The 16180-nt window shown below is 42.7% G+C and overlaps 1 protein-coding gene across 10 annotated transcripts in view; it reads left to right on the plus strand.

Moving 5' to 3' along the window:
* The window catches only part of DOCK9 (dedicator of cytokinesis 9), a 296690-nt gene that overhangs the window by 208331 nt on the left and 72179 nt on the right, over positions 1 to 16180 (plus strand). For all 10 annotated transcript variants that reach the window (XM_055244502.2, XM_055244500.2, XM_055244508.2 and 7 more), the window contains exons 28-31: positions 11023 to 11169; positions 11388 to 11471; positions 11881 to 11992; positions 15795 to 15973. In XM_055244502.2, coding sequence (XP_055100477.2) covers positions 11023 to 11169; positions 11388 to 11471; positions 11881 to 11992; positions 15795 to 15973 — 522 coding nt within the window. The remainder of the gene's footprint in view (positions 1 to 11022; positions 11170 to 11387; positions 11472 to 11880; positions 11993 to 15794; positions 15974 to 16180) is intronic.

Below are 16180 nucleotides of genomic sequence, written 5' to 3' on the forward strand. Positions count from 1 at the left end.
CCAATCAATAGATTCCAAGATTATCCATCTCATTGGGGCAGATGCGCAGTCTCAAATTTCTTCTCTGCCCCAGCGTCCCCTTGTGGTGAAGCCTGGATGTGTGTTCCTTTCTGACTGTGGGTCCCCCCTGCTTCCCCTGGTTCCCACTGGGCTCAGCCCTGAGGTGACTGGTCTTGTCTCTGGACTGGTGCCCACTGAGGTGTGTTTGGCCACCTCAGGCTCCCTGAGGCTCAAGGTAAATAAGTTTCTATAAAGTTCCAATGTAGTAAACAGAAGTGGCAGTGTCACTTTCTCATTTTGAAGTTTCCAGGGCTCCTCTGAGATCTGCAGAGTCCTGGAGTTGTCCTTGTGACAGTGAAGTAGTGTAGTTGTTTGGAGGCAGGGTCTGGTTGAAGTATTATAGAAGGAGCTTGTGCAAGGAACGGGTGGTGCTGGGCACTGTCTCACAATGAACACTTGTGCTGCAATCCTCGTAGGCAGGAGAGGGGATAGGGAGGGAGGGGCAGAATCTAGGCCTCCTGCACAAGGGATCTGGGCTCTCCGAGGAAGCTTTGGAAGGCCTGCTTGATTTTGCTGGCAGAATGTTGATGGTTCACACCTAAAGCCCTCCTTTTCCTCCCATAAAGCAGACACTGGGCCTGGCCAGGTGGTTTCTCCTTTTCTTTTTTTTTTTCTCTCTCTCTTTTGAATCCAGTTTAAAGCTTCTGATTTTAATGCATAGGGAGATGCCAGATGGAAGTGGGCCCTGCCTTCTATGGAGAAATGCTCCATCTAAATCATGCCAGAGCAGCCTGCCAAAGAAAAATCCAGCAGATTGTCTGCTTGGCAGTACGCAGCTAAGTGTGCGTGCACATGCACACACAGACACATGCATCATGTAGATATATTACTTTTCTGTTAAAAAATGTTGTCTCACTGATATGTGGGAGCTAAAAAAGTGGATTGGATGAAGATAGATTGGTGGTTACCAGAGACTGGGAAAGAAGGGGAGGAGGTGATGGGGGAGAAAAAGAATATGAATGTGTTTATTACCATTGAACTGTACACTTAAAACTGATAAAGATGGTAAATTATACATTTTTTCATGTTATATACAGAATAGGATTATAGCCTGTGTTCATTTGCTAGGCTTGCCATAATAAAGTACCACAGACTGGGTGGCTTAAACAATAGAAATTTATTTTATAACAATTGAGATGCTGAAAGTCCTGGGTCAAGCTGTGCACATGGCTGGTTTCTTCTGAGGCCTCTCTCCTTGGCTTGTAGATGCCACCTTCTTTGCGTGTCTGTGTCCTAATCTCCTCTTATGAGGACATCAGTCATACTGGATTAAGAACCATCTTAATGACCTCACATTACCTTCATCACCTCTTTTAAAACCTTGGCCCAAAGTGCAGCCATATTCGCAAGTATTAGGGGTTAGGACTTCAACATATGAATTTGAGGGGGGCACAGGTCAGCCCATGACAAGGCGCCAGTGGATTTTTTTATTATTTTTGGCTCTAAATAAATGTTATCCCTTAAAAGCAATGGTAACATGATTATATTCAAAATATAACCAATTCATTGTGCAACTATTCATTGAGCCCCTACTATGTTTGAGGTGCCCAGGATTACAAAGTTCAATGCATCATAGTTTGTGCTCTCAAGGAGTTCAGGTGGGAAGATGTACATTTCGTTCAGTGGCTGCCCTACCTCATGACGAGTGCTCTGAAGAGGTAGGCACAAAGTGCTCAGGAGTGTGGGGAATCCGGGAAGACCACCTGGAAGAGGCGTCAGTTGCAGTGGGTTCTGATGAGTAAACAGGAGTTGGCTAGGTGAAGAAGGAGAATGAGGACCAGGTGGAGAGAGAGTTGTGTTGGCGAAAGCTTAGGACCCAGCACCACAGTTCAGGGAACTACATGAACATAAGGCTTTTCTGCCTTATGACTGCAAGGAAGGCCACATGAGAGATGGTCAAGGAGGTAATGAACACTTCCAGGAACACACACAAGAAGGATATTCAAAATCAAGTGCCAATGACACCTTTCTGAGAATTGCATTAGAAAATAAGTAAAGGAATTTACTTGCATGTGTTTGTTCTCAAGATGCCAAATTAAACCATAGCACTTTAAGAGTGGTAATGACCTGAAAGGTATCTTCTGTTCCAGCTCCTCCCCTACCTCACAGAGACAGAGACAGAAGCATAGACTGTGAAGTGACCTGCCCAGGGTCACACAACTGAGCAGAGCCAAGAACTTGTGGCAGAGTCCCAATGGGCGTCTCTTAGAGGTGCTGCCATTTCCAGCCTTATAACATGATTTGTCAACACCTCTGCTCTGGGAAATGGTTTGTGTTTGGAACTTAACACAAACCACTCAAATGCTACCCTGCACAACCTTTTCTGTAAGTTATTTATATTTTGGCCCTAAAACAATATTCAGAGAGTTTTTAGAAGTAATCTTTTTTTTTTTTTTTTAAATGCTTAAGAGGAAACAGTGGTATCCCACAGGAGAAAGCTTAACCATAACATAATTTACTATAAAAAGAGATTCACAAACACCTGCTTACCACCTTGGAGGGTTCAACATTTTCACTTTTAGAGCACTCCCCTCTGGCTTCTGCTTCCCTGGCCCTGCAGACACCCTGCTGTTCTTTCCCCTAATCATACATTATTGAGCTGAGAGCTCCTCTAACATTTTCTTAAAGCCTTCATTCAGTGTGTCTCGTATCTTAAGAGTAATGAGTTTTCTGTTTGAATTAGTTGTTTTTGTGTTTGTCTTATTTACATCTGAAGAATTTTATGTCCTAATTCCTTGTTTTAGTCTTCTGAATTTATGAATATTCACCATTCCTATACCATTTGTGATTTCCAGAACTTTGATCTCATCCCCTTAGGGTTTTTAGTATTTTTAGACCAAAATTATTAATTTATTCTGACCTTAATATTTTTTGCTCTTGTTGCCCAGGCTGGAGTGCTGTGGCGCAATCTGGGCTCACTGCAACCTCCACCTCCTGGGTTCAAGCGATTCTCCTGCTTTAGCCTCCCAAGTAGCTGAGATTACAGTCATGCGCCACCACGCCCAGCTAATTTTATATTTTTAATAGAGACAGGGTTTCACCATGTTGGCCAGGCTGGTCTCAAACTCCTGACCTCAGGTGACCCACCCACCTTGGCCTCCTAAAGTGCTGGGATTACAGGCGTGAGCCACCGCGCCCAGCCCAGGGAACCTTTCTTGAAGTGCCATGACGAGGCACACACCAGTGTTGTACGAGCACCTGGGCCCTGGATTCATAAGAGCCAGATAATGCTTTCAGTGCCAATTAAACTGTTCTACCCAAGGATAGCTACACATGCATGTTGTGTATTAAGCTGATGCTTTCAGTGTACAATTTGTGTCATTCTTGGTGGTGGTCGAGTGAGTTCATTCAATGCATATTTACATGGAGGGACATGGCACAGCGTTACGCTTACTTCCAGTGCTGTACTCCTACTGAAGGTGGAAGTGGCCACCTTCTTGTCCCCAGCCAACCCAACTGTACATTGTTACATTTACTGAGGAAGGGTGTGAATCAGAGCCCCTTCGAACTAGCATCTAAAATAAGTAATTTCCTTACTACAGCAGATGGACCTGCAAAGTCTGGATGGATTGCGTATGACTGTGCCATACTCTAGTTTCATAGGTGACATGTGCTTGGAGGTTACAAGTGATATTTGAGAAAAATGTAAAGCAGACATCATCAAGGTCTGTGGAGGAGTCCTCTCCTCACTCTCTGCCCCTATGGTCAACCATTTGTTGGTGTTTCTTTTCCACCGCGTATATTTAGCAGCTGTAATTTCAGCAGACTCCTTTTGCATTTCCTTTCCTCCCACACGGAGTGAAGTACATTGCTGGCATTCCACAGGTATACTGGAAGAAAGGAGGATGGAAAACCTAGCATAGGGTAGGATGAATATATGTCCTTAAGCATTGCTTGTTTAACCTCCAACCATTTTCTAGCTTAATTGAACAAGAAAAGAACTTTTTTTGAAAGTGAAAGAAGGAGGGTGCGGCTCATAATCTAAATGGACTGTTTGGACTTCCCCTTAAGTAAATTTGTAAACACTATACGTATGTGATAGGTAGAATGCTAGTATGCATACGTCACCCTGTCACCCTGTCACCCTCGAGTGCTTTGAACAGTTGTTTGTAATGTGCAAAGCATTGAGGAAAAATGCAAAGGGAGTTGAGAGTGAACCCTTAACCTTGAAGCTGACCTAGTCATTGGAGAAAGAAAACATTCAGCTTGGAACATTTAGAGCAGAGTGCAGGAAGGTGTATATGTGAGCTTCAAGAATCATAGATTTATGTGGGGATACGGGTGGAACTTTACCTGGGCCTTGCAGGATACCACAATCTAGGAATAGGAGAATGAGTACCAGGCAGAGGAAATAGGTAAGGCCGCTGGGGTAGAGTTCAGGCTGGATAGATTGAGATTAGAGGGGAGAGAGTGAAAAACAAGATTAGCTCAGAAACAAAGATGAGATTATGGGGAGCTGTGAAGCCAAGCAGCAGACGAATTGGTAGAGACCTAGAGAGGTAGAGCAGGTTCTTTAGTAGGAGTGGCGAGATGACGGAGAGTATAAAGATTAGCAGAGTGGCTTGGAAACTTTTATATCAGTAAGTCTGCTTATCCCCTGAAGCATAAATAGCCTATGGAACAGATTCACCAGACATTTTAAATTTTGATTTATTTATTTGTTTAGCTCTCTAACTACAATAATATGAAATGACATTTTATGGTGATGCTGATGAAGATCTGGCATTGGGAGAATAAGGTGGGATTGAGGGTGAGGATGGAGAGCGTTATGAATGAGTAAGGGAGATTATTCAGACAGAACCATTCATTCAACCCTGCAGTTCCACGTCTAGATATCTGCTGAAGAGAAGTGAAAGATGTATCCATGTAAAGACCTAAATGCAAATGTGCACAGTAGCTTTATTCATAATAATCAAAAACTAGAAACAAACCAAAATGACCATCAGCTGGTAAATGGATAGACAAATTGTGGTAACTCCACACAATAGAATGCTACTTAGTAATAAAATGGAACAAAGTAGTCATGCAACAGCATGGTTGGATCTCAGAAGCATTCTATGAACTGAAAGAAGTTAGACACAAAAGATTACATACCGTTTGAGTCCATATCCTGTGTATGACATTATAGAAAAAGAAAAACTACAGAGCACAGAGCAGCCGCGTGGTTGCCCAGGACTGGAGGTGGGGATGGGGAGAGCAGATGTACTTTCTCTTCTTGACTATGACGATGGTTACAGTTATATTCACTTGTCAAGACTCACCAAACTGTAGACTTTTAAAGTCTGAATTTTATGGTATGTAAATTTTGCCTCAATAAACCTGACTGAAACAAAACAGAGCACAGTAAGGTCAGACTTGAGTGGGAGAAGAGAGGCCACCTAGATATTCTGCATGAGATCATAGAAGAAGGAGCTTTTGAGAGAGGCAGTAGAGTAGAGGGCTTGGTTTACCAGGGAAGGTGCAAGGTTAGGCTTGGGGTGTCATATGCTTAGGGCTGTGTGTTCAGTGGCTATGACAGAGACCTGAAGTAACAGTGAGTTAAACAGGAAAGTAAACGTTTATTTCTTTTTATTTGAAAACCCAAGCTCATAAGAGGCTTCTGTTCCACAGTTATGAGAGACCTCCATCTTGTTTGCCCCCTGGAGTGCTGTTTCTCCTTTTGATCTAACTGGGTTTACCACCACATCCATGCTGGAGCCAGTAGGGAGGGGAAGATGCACCTTTGCCTTTAAGGATATGACCCAGAAGTTGCACTGCCACATCACTACCACTGCTATCACATTGGCCAGAGTTAGCCATGACTGTACCTAGCTGCAAGGGATGCTGGTAAATGTAGTCTTTACTTTGGGTATCCATGAACCTAGTTAAAAGTTGAGGTTCTATTACCATGAGAGGGAAGAGAGAACAGATACTGGGAAGTCACCAGCCATTGTTTCACAAAGGGCTGAGGCACAGCCAAACACATTTCCAGTTGGCAGGTGAAGGTTCAGCCTTGGACAGGGAAGAGAACAGACAGAACTAAAGAAATAAATTTGTGAGTACCAATCTGCTGAAGCCATAAGCCTAAGCTTTTCTCTGGGGAAAAGGACTGTGTTGATCTGAGTCACCAGATAGGAGTAGTCATGCTTGAGACTTATTGGGGCAATGACTACAAGGGAAAATGAGAAGGTGCTCAGGAGATACTGGGAGAGCCATCAGAGGGCAGCACATGTGTGACCCAAGGTTAAGAAGAGAGAGAGGGAAGGAAGCGTTGTGTGCCACAGTGGAATTCTAAGTAAGAGAGGTGAGCAAGGCACTGGAGAGGCCTCAGGCCTCCTCCTCAGTCATCAATGGAGTCCCACATCCCCCAGCAACAAGCCTGCTGCAGCTTCCTTTCCACCCTCAGTCACTGGCAGGGAGCAGCCATGTGAGGCATGGAGGCACAGGTGGCCTTGGTACGAATGCAGCTGTAGATTCCACAGCATAGTGGTAGGGCCAGGAGTTAATTATGTTCCCTGCAACTGAAGATGCGAGGTGCCATTCTCATTGTGTCAGCAGGGCAGAGAGTGAGGTAAACATGCAGATTATAGAGAGAAGACTGATCTTTGGGAAGGAAAATAATGAAGAGGTAGGAAGAATGGAGTTTGTAGGCTGGGCGCAATGGCTCACATCTGTAATCCCAGCACTTTGGAGGCCCAGGTAGGAGAATCGCTTGAGCCCAGGAATTCAAGACCAGCCTGAGCAACATAGTGAGACGTCATCTCTGCAAAAAGTGAACAAAATTAGCTGGGCATGGTGACACATGCCTGTTATCCCAGCTACTCAGGAGACTGAGGTGAGAGGGTTGCTTGAGCCCTGGAGGATGAGGCTACAGTGAGCTGTGATTGTGCCACTGCACTCCAGCCTGGGTAACAGAGTGAGAACTTGTCTCAAAAACAAAAAACAAAAAACAAAAACAAAAACAAAAAAACAAGTTGTAGAAGAAAATGGGAGAAAGAGGAAATAACATAGGGATCTTGATAAAGGGGAGTAACCAGAATGCAGGGAAATGTCATTGGTAAATTTCTTCTCAGCCCTATTACTTTTGTTGTTTGCTAAGCCACAAAGAGGAAGTTTCTTAATTAAAAGTCTTATTTACCTCGGAAAGTAGTAAAATAGCCCATAGAGAAGAGGCCTCTAAACCACACCAGAGAGTGGAAGAACACAGTGCAGAACAAAGAAGTGAACATTTGAAGACCATTCCGAAGTCCTCACCCATGAAGCAATGATTGGGCAGCACAGCTGTGGGAGAGCAGCTGACCTGTAGGGCAGGGAGTAGCCCATCCTGGGTCTCTGCGAAGACCTGGCTGTTAACTGCAGCGTCCACAGGGGCCTCCACAGCCAGGCTGAGTGTGGGTCTTCAGGGAGATCCCGTTCATTCGAGGAGTCAGTTGGTAGGCACTGAGCAGCCAGCAGGCAGCACGTAAATGTGGCTTGCAGAGGATGGGGGCACGGCACCTAGCGTTTGGCTGGAGAGGCTAATCTTGTGAGGACAGGTGCTGGGCTGGCTGACCCCACACAGGCAGCACCTGTCAGGTGGTGCCAGGACGGAAACGGACGCTGCAGTGCAGCACAGCACACGGCAAGAGATCCTCCAGCAGGACGTGGCAGGGAGTTGGGGTTGGTTTGGCTGAGAAGTCCCTTAGTGTCTCAGCGTCCTCTTCTCCAAGCCCCTATCAGGTACTCACTACCTGAGCATCATCTTAGATTTTCCTCTTCTATTTCAGTTTATAGTAATCTCCATAAAAACATTCTATTGCTTAGGTCTTTATTACCTTGAAATGTGTATCATACCTCGTAAAAAGGCTTTAGTTTGTTTTATTGCAAATTAGGACTCTTCACGACAGCTGTTTGCCACTTCAGGGAGAACTTCATTTCAGCCTTCAAAAGCATGGGTTGTAATTGCCTAGTCACTGGACATCACTAATGATGGGTTGGTATGTAAATTATCCATCATTCTTCTCCATGTATTCTTTCTTTTTAATACAAACATTTTACTATATTTTCTAACAAGTGCAGAAGTAGAGGGATTAGCCTCCCCGCTTGCCAATGTTCTACTGCCCTTGCTTGATACACACCCACCCTCAAGTTTTTACCTTGTAGTATTTTAAGCTGTTCCCAGCTATTTTCTCACTCCATCTTAGACACTTTTAGCATGTCATCTCTAACAGATAAGCTTTTAGAAAAGATATAACCACCAACATTATCACACCACACAAAATTAGCAAAACTTCTTTATTATCATCTAACACCCAGTCTATATTCAGTTTTCCCCAGGTGTCTCAAAAATGTCATCCTATAGTTGGGTTTGTCTGCTTCTGGATCTAAACAAAGTTCACACATTGCATTTAGTTGCTGTGTTTCTGAAGTTTCTTTGATTCTTAAACTGTTCTCTTTTCATCTGTTTGGACTTTTTTTTTTTTTTGGCAACATATTTGTTGAAGAAAGTGGGTCATTTGTCCAGCAGAATGTCCCACAGTTTAGATGTGGCTGATGGTGGCCTCACCGTGTTACATACATGGTTCTCTGTCCCCTGTGTTCCCTGTGAACTTGTGGTTGGATCTAGAGACTTAATTTGATTCAGGTTTGATTTTTTTTCTGGCAAGGATACCTCATAGCTGTTACTATTGCATCACATCAGGAGGCATATATACCCAGCTGTTCTACTTTTAGTTATAATAATGTCGATTAATAGGTTTACATGGTGCCCACGCAACCTGTCCATGATAGAGTTCTCCATCTACTTTTCCTGGTTTTAGCAGCCATTGACTCAGCCCCATTGTGAAGGCCACAAGCATTTCTTGGGATACCTCTTTTTCAGGAGTGGCCAGCTTGGGTAGCTAGCAGTCATGCCAGAGGTTAGAGCTGGCCTTGCCTGCGGTGTTGGAAATTGGTCATCTATTGATGCTGTCATCTCAGGATATAGAGTTATTGGTTGCACATATGCAACAAAATCCCTTTGGAATTTCACATTTTGCCATTCTGTTTTCTAAAGTTGGTGAACTTCACATTTTTATTACTGATCCTTTCCTCCCTGGATTCTTGACTCTATGTAAGTTTATAAACATTTCCTCGTTATTGGTTTGAGAATTGAAATTGTTATGAAGCTGGTATTTCAAATATTCCTAATAGGTTCTGGCATTTAATGCATAATATAATGCCTGCTGTCATGTCAGAAATGTCTAGGTTGCAGTTCCCAGTTTTAGAAAATACCGTTTGTTTGATATTGGGACATTGGTTTGGCTGCTCTAAAACAGGCCATAACAATAGTGGTTTAAATTCGACAGAAGGTTCATTTCTCTCTTGGACAATCATGAGCTGGTAGGCAGTTTGGAGAACAGGGCAGCTAGTTCCCCAGGGTTATTCAGTGACTCAAGCTCTTCCGATCCAGTTATCCAGCGTGCGATGTTCACCTCATCCACATGGCTGAGAAGCTGGCTCACCGCCACAGCACAGTCCAGGCAGTGGCACAGGATGGAACAAGGGAGGCCAGCGGCTCCTTTTAGGAGCATGGCCTAAACAAGGCACGCATCCCTTCCATAATTTGGTCATGTGGCTCATACCTAGTGGTAAGTTAGACTGGAAAAATATAGTCTGTCTGGGCAGCCATGTGCCCCTATAAAACCATACTCTTCTGTCACTAAAAGGGGGAAGACAAGGACAGTTTTATTAAAGGTCAATTAGTACTTTTTAGTGAGCTCTCTAAGCCTCAGTTTTCCCGTCTGTAAAATGGGGATGAAAATACCCCCCTCTTGTGGCTGTTAGAATTAAATGCATGAATGGATCAAGGTAATGGAGCATCCCTCCTACTTCAGGCTCTCGGTAAATTATTCTATTTATAGACACAGGGGGAGTGCGGCTTCATGTAACAGAAAGTGCCCAAGTTTTGGATTCCGTGGTAGACCTGGGTCTGAATCAGTGTTGTTAGTTGTGTGACTGAGGACACATGTACCTAACCTCTCTGACCCTTTAACAGATGAGGATTACACTTATATAGGGGTATTACAAGAATTGAATGAAAAACTACATACAAATATGTAGTGCAATGTCTGACATGTAGAAGATAGATGTAAGTGTTAGCTAATTGCTAAGTAATCTGAGTGTAATTTTGTAGGTTCCTGTTGGGGAAAGATTACTGTGTAAAGTTGATTGTAAGAAGACTGCTGCCAAGCAGTTTAAACTAATCATGCACAGTCATCAAAATGTGTATTTTCAGTTTGAGTATTTGGGGCTTAAATGTAAGCCAGTGCTTTCTAAAGAGATCTCTGAGAGGTACAGGCACCAGAATCATCAAAGATGCTCAGTAAAAATGCAGGTTCTTGCCCCTTCTCCCTGCACCCGCTGCCAGGCTCCTGAATCAGAATCTTTGGGAATGGATGCAGAATCTCCACCTTTTTACAAACACTTTTTAGGTGATCTTTATTATGCTGAACTTTGAGGTTCCAGTTTTAATCCACAGCACTTATTTGAAGTATTTGAACACTTACACTTTGAAAGAAAGAGGGTTAATTTATTTTTTCTAATTTCAGATAAACAAGACTAGGACTCTGAGGTTTTATGGGAATGTTTGAGACTGGGCCTTGCTTTGTCACCCTGGCTGGAGTACAGTGGCTGATCCTGGCTCACTGCAGCCTCAGACTGCTGGGCTCCAGCAATCCTACCACCTCAGCCTCCTGAGTAACTGGGACTGCAGGTGCACACCACCACACCCACCTAATTTTTGTACAGATGGAGTCTTGCTGTGTTGCCTTGGGCTGGTCTTAAACCCCTGGGTTCAAGTGATCCTCCCATCTTGGCCTCCCAAAGTGCTGGGGTTACAAGTGCGAGCCACCGTGCCCAGGTAGAAACTGGGTTTTTTAAGACGGACTCAGGGATGAGATTTTTTTTTCTCCCAAATGATTGCAACTTAATAAATAATAAATGTTTGCTCTGAATTCTTTTTAGTTGCTACGAAACCAGAGATTTCCTGCATCCTATCATCATGCAGTAGAAACTGTTGTAAATATGCTGATGCCACACATCACTCAGAAGTTTCGAGATAATCCAGAGGCATCTAAGAATGCGAATCATAGCCTTGCTGTCTTCATCAAGGTGGGGACCGCCAGGGAAGAGGATATCAGTTATGGGACAAAGATGTACTTTTTACGAGCTGTCTAGCAGAGTGACGAGAATAGAGTAGGTGCTCTGGCAATGTCGATGGCATGTTTTTTATGTCAGTGGATAAACTTATTAGCAATAAATGCTGCTTTGAATCCAAATTTCCGAAATGTTTGGACCTGAAATACCTCTTTTCTTGTTTTCCTCCACAGAGATGTTTCACCTTCATGGACAGGGGCTTTGTCTTCAAGCAGATCAACAACTACATTAGCTGCTTTGCTCCTGGAGACCCAAAGGTAGTGTGGGGGTTGTTACTGGTAACAGAAGTCACCGTGTAGACTTTCTCTGGTAGAATTATCTTTTTCCTTTTTTTTTTTTTTTAAAGCTCTGCCTTACCAATTTTTTTATGGTATTGAGCCTGTGTCTGTAATTATAAGCTACCTGAAATCCTTCATTGAAGTAGGAGGAACATAAATAATAAATGCCCTAAAAATCAGTTGAAGACATTGTTTAATGAAATTTGTCCTTAGTTTTCAAATCAATCCCTGCAGCCATCCTGAAATCTGTACAGTGCAATAGGGTATGCAGTTCTAAGAAGGTCAAGAAGCTAATGACTATTTCTAGCATACTATTGCTAATAGGCTTTTTAGAATCCTGTATAAAATATCCAGTGAGGTATTTATGACTAAACACTTCTTCCTGCAGACCCTCTTTGAATACAAGTTTGAATTTCTCCGTGTAGTGTGCAACCATGAACATTATATTCCGTTGAACTTACCAATGCCATTTGGAAAAGGCAGGATTCAAAGATACCAAGGTAATCCATCTTTATTTCTATTAACCTTTTCACAAAGAGAGACATTTATTTTCAATAAGAAAAGGTAATTGATTCAAACATGATATTTGAATTTTCTGATTTTTTCATTGATGAATTAATTTTTTTCTTATGAAGTTTCCATTTCAAAAAATATTGATAAAATATGGGAACTTACTTTTCAGCAAACTTATCAGACTACAGATCATGCCAGTATGGCTATTTCATTGAAAAATCCCTTTGCTTAAAGAAAAGAAATCTATTTCAGTTGCTATAGCTTATTTTTGTTTCACTTTTCCTTTTTTCTTATGAATTAGCTTTTCTTTCACCAACTGTGGAGTCAAATGACACTCCTGTAGGTAGGTGTGGGGTGTGACGCTTGCTTTCTTGCATTTTCCTCCTCTAAAAAATAAAGAATGCAAGTGATGGCTGAACTGCTTCCATATGCTGTTCTGTTAAGCATTTCCTATATAATTTGATCAATTTTTAAACTTACCATAAATTAGTGAATTTTTTCACTGGAGCTAAGACATTGCTGTAACATCCCAGGGAGGCATCCAGTTTTTTGCTCCTGAAGTCACTGGGTACTCTAGGATGTTTCTTTAAGAAGTAAAACAAACATCTCTGCTTCACCCCCAAAATTCATTATTCTACTATTTTCATAGCCCTTGTCCATAGTGATGGCAGTAATCAAAATCACAAGCAATGTGGCTTTTTTACATGCTTTTAATGTTTGTATGTTGAGTCTTTATTAATGTCCTGTATTCTCTTTAAGTTTGAAGAGAGTTGAGCTCATAGAGATGTCTTTGTCTTCACTGAGTAAATCAAATTGAACAAATTAGTCTGTCAGGTCTGTCAAGCCATATTTATTGAGCTTAGTTCCTTGTATGTGCTCAGGTATTTTGTGCTAAAGGAGAGAAAAAGTGGAAGGATGCCACCAAACTGCTAATGGCACCTGAATCAACTGCTTCTGAATTCCGAGAGAAACACACTAAGGCATTCATTCAGAGACAAACAGCTTTCCCCCAAACAGACTGGTACTGCCTTTTAAGGATCAGGCAGGGGGACTGTGGCCCTGGAGTTGGCTTTCATGCATTCAACAAATATTTACCCCGCACCAACTGTGTCGAGCTTCAGAATAAGTTGTGTACAACCTGGATGACAATCCCCGGCTATTCTACATACATAAAATACATAGAATGTCAGACACCCATGCATCCTAAGGAGAACAAACAAAGCAAGGAAAGGGGATATGAAAAGGGGTGACATTTGAGACAGAGTGGCCAGATAACAGTTGGAAGAAAGTGAGGGGTGAGCCAAGCACCCGCATATCTGGGGGAGAGTTTTTCTGGGCTGAGAGAATAGATAGGTATTCAGTGTCTCGTGATCTAACCCTGGCCCCCCACCTCTGTGGTCTCACACCCCCCTATTCTGCACATTCCAGGCATCCCTGCCGACTCCCAGCTCCTCAAACATATCATGCCACCCCTCCACCTCAAATAGCCCCCTCCCTGGGGAATCCTCATCTTCCTCCCCAAGCCAGCCAATCCGCACCTCCTGCATGGGGCCTCCCAGGGTCTCCTCACTCTCTTCCAGTTCCTCAACTGGAATTAACCACTCTTTCCTGCCCTGTGCCCCCAATCTCACCACAGCCTCCCTCAGCCCCAGTCTCCTGTACCTGGGGACTCTCCTTCCTTCCACCTCGGTACAGGGAGCTCTTTTTGCCCAGTGGCTGTGCAGTGAATGTGTGCTGATGCCCATCTCCCCATGACACAGCAGGGCAGCACAAGCTCTTATAGACTTCTAGGGTATTTGGTAGCAAGATGGGCTTCGCTCAGTCGGTGGGGGGGCATATGTGAGTAATTTGCCTTACTACACTGATAGGAATAAATGTTTTTTAGAATTTTCATTTTCTTTCTTCTCACTTACCACCCACCCCTGCCTTTACCTCCTTTCTTGTGTTAGTCCATTCGTGTTGCTATAAAGGAATACTTCAGACTGGGTAATTTATAAAGAAAAGAGGGCCAGTGCAATGGCTCACACTTACAATACCAGCACTTTGGGAGGCTGAACTGGGAGGATCACTTGAGCCTAGGAGTTCGAGATCATCCTGGAAAGCATAACAAAACCCTGTCTCTACAAAAAAACAAACAAAAACAAAAATTAGCCTGATGTGTTGGTGCACACCTGTAGCCTCAGCTACATGGGAGGCTGAGGTGGGAGGATGGCTTAAGCCCAGGAGGCAGAGATTGCAGTGAAATCTGCAATCTAGGCAGATTATGCCATGGCACTCCAGCCCAGAACAAGACCCTCTCTCAAAAAAAAAAAAAAAGAAAAGACGTTTATTTTGGCTCCCAGTTTTGCAGTCTGTACAAGAAGCATGGTGCCAACATTGGCTTCTGGTGAGGCCTCAGGAAGCTTCCAATCATGGCGGAGGGCAAAGGGGGAGCCAGCATGTCACACGGCGAGAGAGGGAGCAAGAGAGACAAGGAGTGAGGCGCCACACTGTCGTAAACAACCAGATCTCTCATGAACTCAGAGCAAGAACTCACTCATTATGGCAAGGAGGGCACCAAGCCATTCATGAGGGATTCGCCACCGTGGCCAACACTGGGGATCACATTTCAACATGAGATTCAGAGGGGACACACATCCAGACCATGTAATTTCTCATGCACATTCATACACACAAGCACAGATGTGTGAGCACACACACAGTTAAACCATAAGTAGTTTCTTCCAAGAGACTTATGTGAATTCAAGCTATGACTTATAGTTTAGATAAACTAGGTGAAATAAACAATGAACATAATCTAGAAAAAGAATACTCTCCCTCTTCTGCTAAAGGGTTTCACAGAACTTGGGTCCGTATTTTGGGTAGATTTAGGAGTAGCTGTCTGATGTGGGACAAAAGGCAAAGGGAGAGGTCTATAGACTTTCTTTTAATAATGGAGTCAGTCTGACAATTCACAACCTAGCTTCAGCTTCCTGAAATGTGTATTTTATCTTCAGAGTGATGTTTAGCTGTTTTTATGTACCCTTCCTAAGTAGAGTTCGTGTTTGCTCCTGTCTATTTTCCAGAAGAGCTCTCAGTTTTGTCGTTTAGCTTGCTGGTGATTTACCAGTTTGGGCTGATGCTTTGTCCACTTCAATTTTAGTTTATATTAAATTTGTATTTGTTTTCAGAGGTGGAGAAATATTAGGAGAATAGCTTAGGAAATACTGCATTAACTAAGTTCTTCATTCAGGGATAGCAGAATAAGTAGGTTATATATTAATTTGTTTATTTTAAATACATTGGGTTTTAATGGAGTATATAGACATTAATGACCAGGAAAGGAATATATGAACTCATGTAATAACATTTTAATAAGCCATATATGTTTATTATTTAATTACCTGCTTGTTATGCACAAAGTGCTCTTATACAGTTCTGTTAGCTAGTATAATAACCTTTTTAACTTTGTCAATAACAAACTTATATTTGTAATGTAACACATGCTGTGCTCTAGTCTAAAAATTGGTACTTAAACTGTTCACTAATTTAATTATGTAGGATGCAATATGTTCCAAAATCCAGTACACTTAATTGTATTTAAATTTGGTTTTCATTTAAGATCCTCATGGCTAGGTAGTAGAGCAGCCTTGTAGAATTGATCCTTTCTCATTTGAAGCCAAGTCTGATCATCTCTTGACACCCAGGGTGGGCTGAATGCAGAGGATGGGTCTTAGTTTTTTTTTTTTTTTTTAAATTCAAAGAGCATTGCATCTTTCCTAACTCAAGTAGTTTCTATCCTCATTTCAGACCTTCAGCTTGACTACTCATTAACAGATGAGTTCTGCAGAAACCACTTCTTGGTAGGACTGTTACTGAGGGAGGTGGGGACAGCCCTCCAGGAATTCCGGGAGGTCCGTCTGATTGCCATCAGTGTGCTCAAGAACCTGCTGATAAAGCATTCTTTTGATGACAGATATGCTTCAAGGGTAAGTGGTCCCCAATGGAAGGAATGTGCATTGATAATGTCCTTTATTTTAAGTGGTGTAAAGAAAGTAATCAGTTAGAAAATTCATGGTAACAGCACTAAGATTTTGCTCTGTTTTGGGACTGAAATCAAATATCTGTCTTTATAGGAAGGATCCAAATAAAGGAGATGGTCAGCGCCAACTTAGTTCGGTTCTTAGAATCCTGGG

The sequence above is a fragment of the Symphalangus syndactylus genome, chromosome 15 (genome assembly GCF_028878055.3).
Source record: "Symphalangus syndactylus isolate Jambi chromosome 15, NHGRI_mSymSyn1-v2.1_pri, whole genome shotgun sequence".
Lineage (NCBI taxonomy): Eukaryota > Metazoa > Chordata > Mammalia > Primates > Hylobatidae > Symphalangus > Symphalangus syndactylus.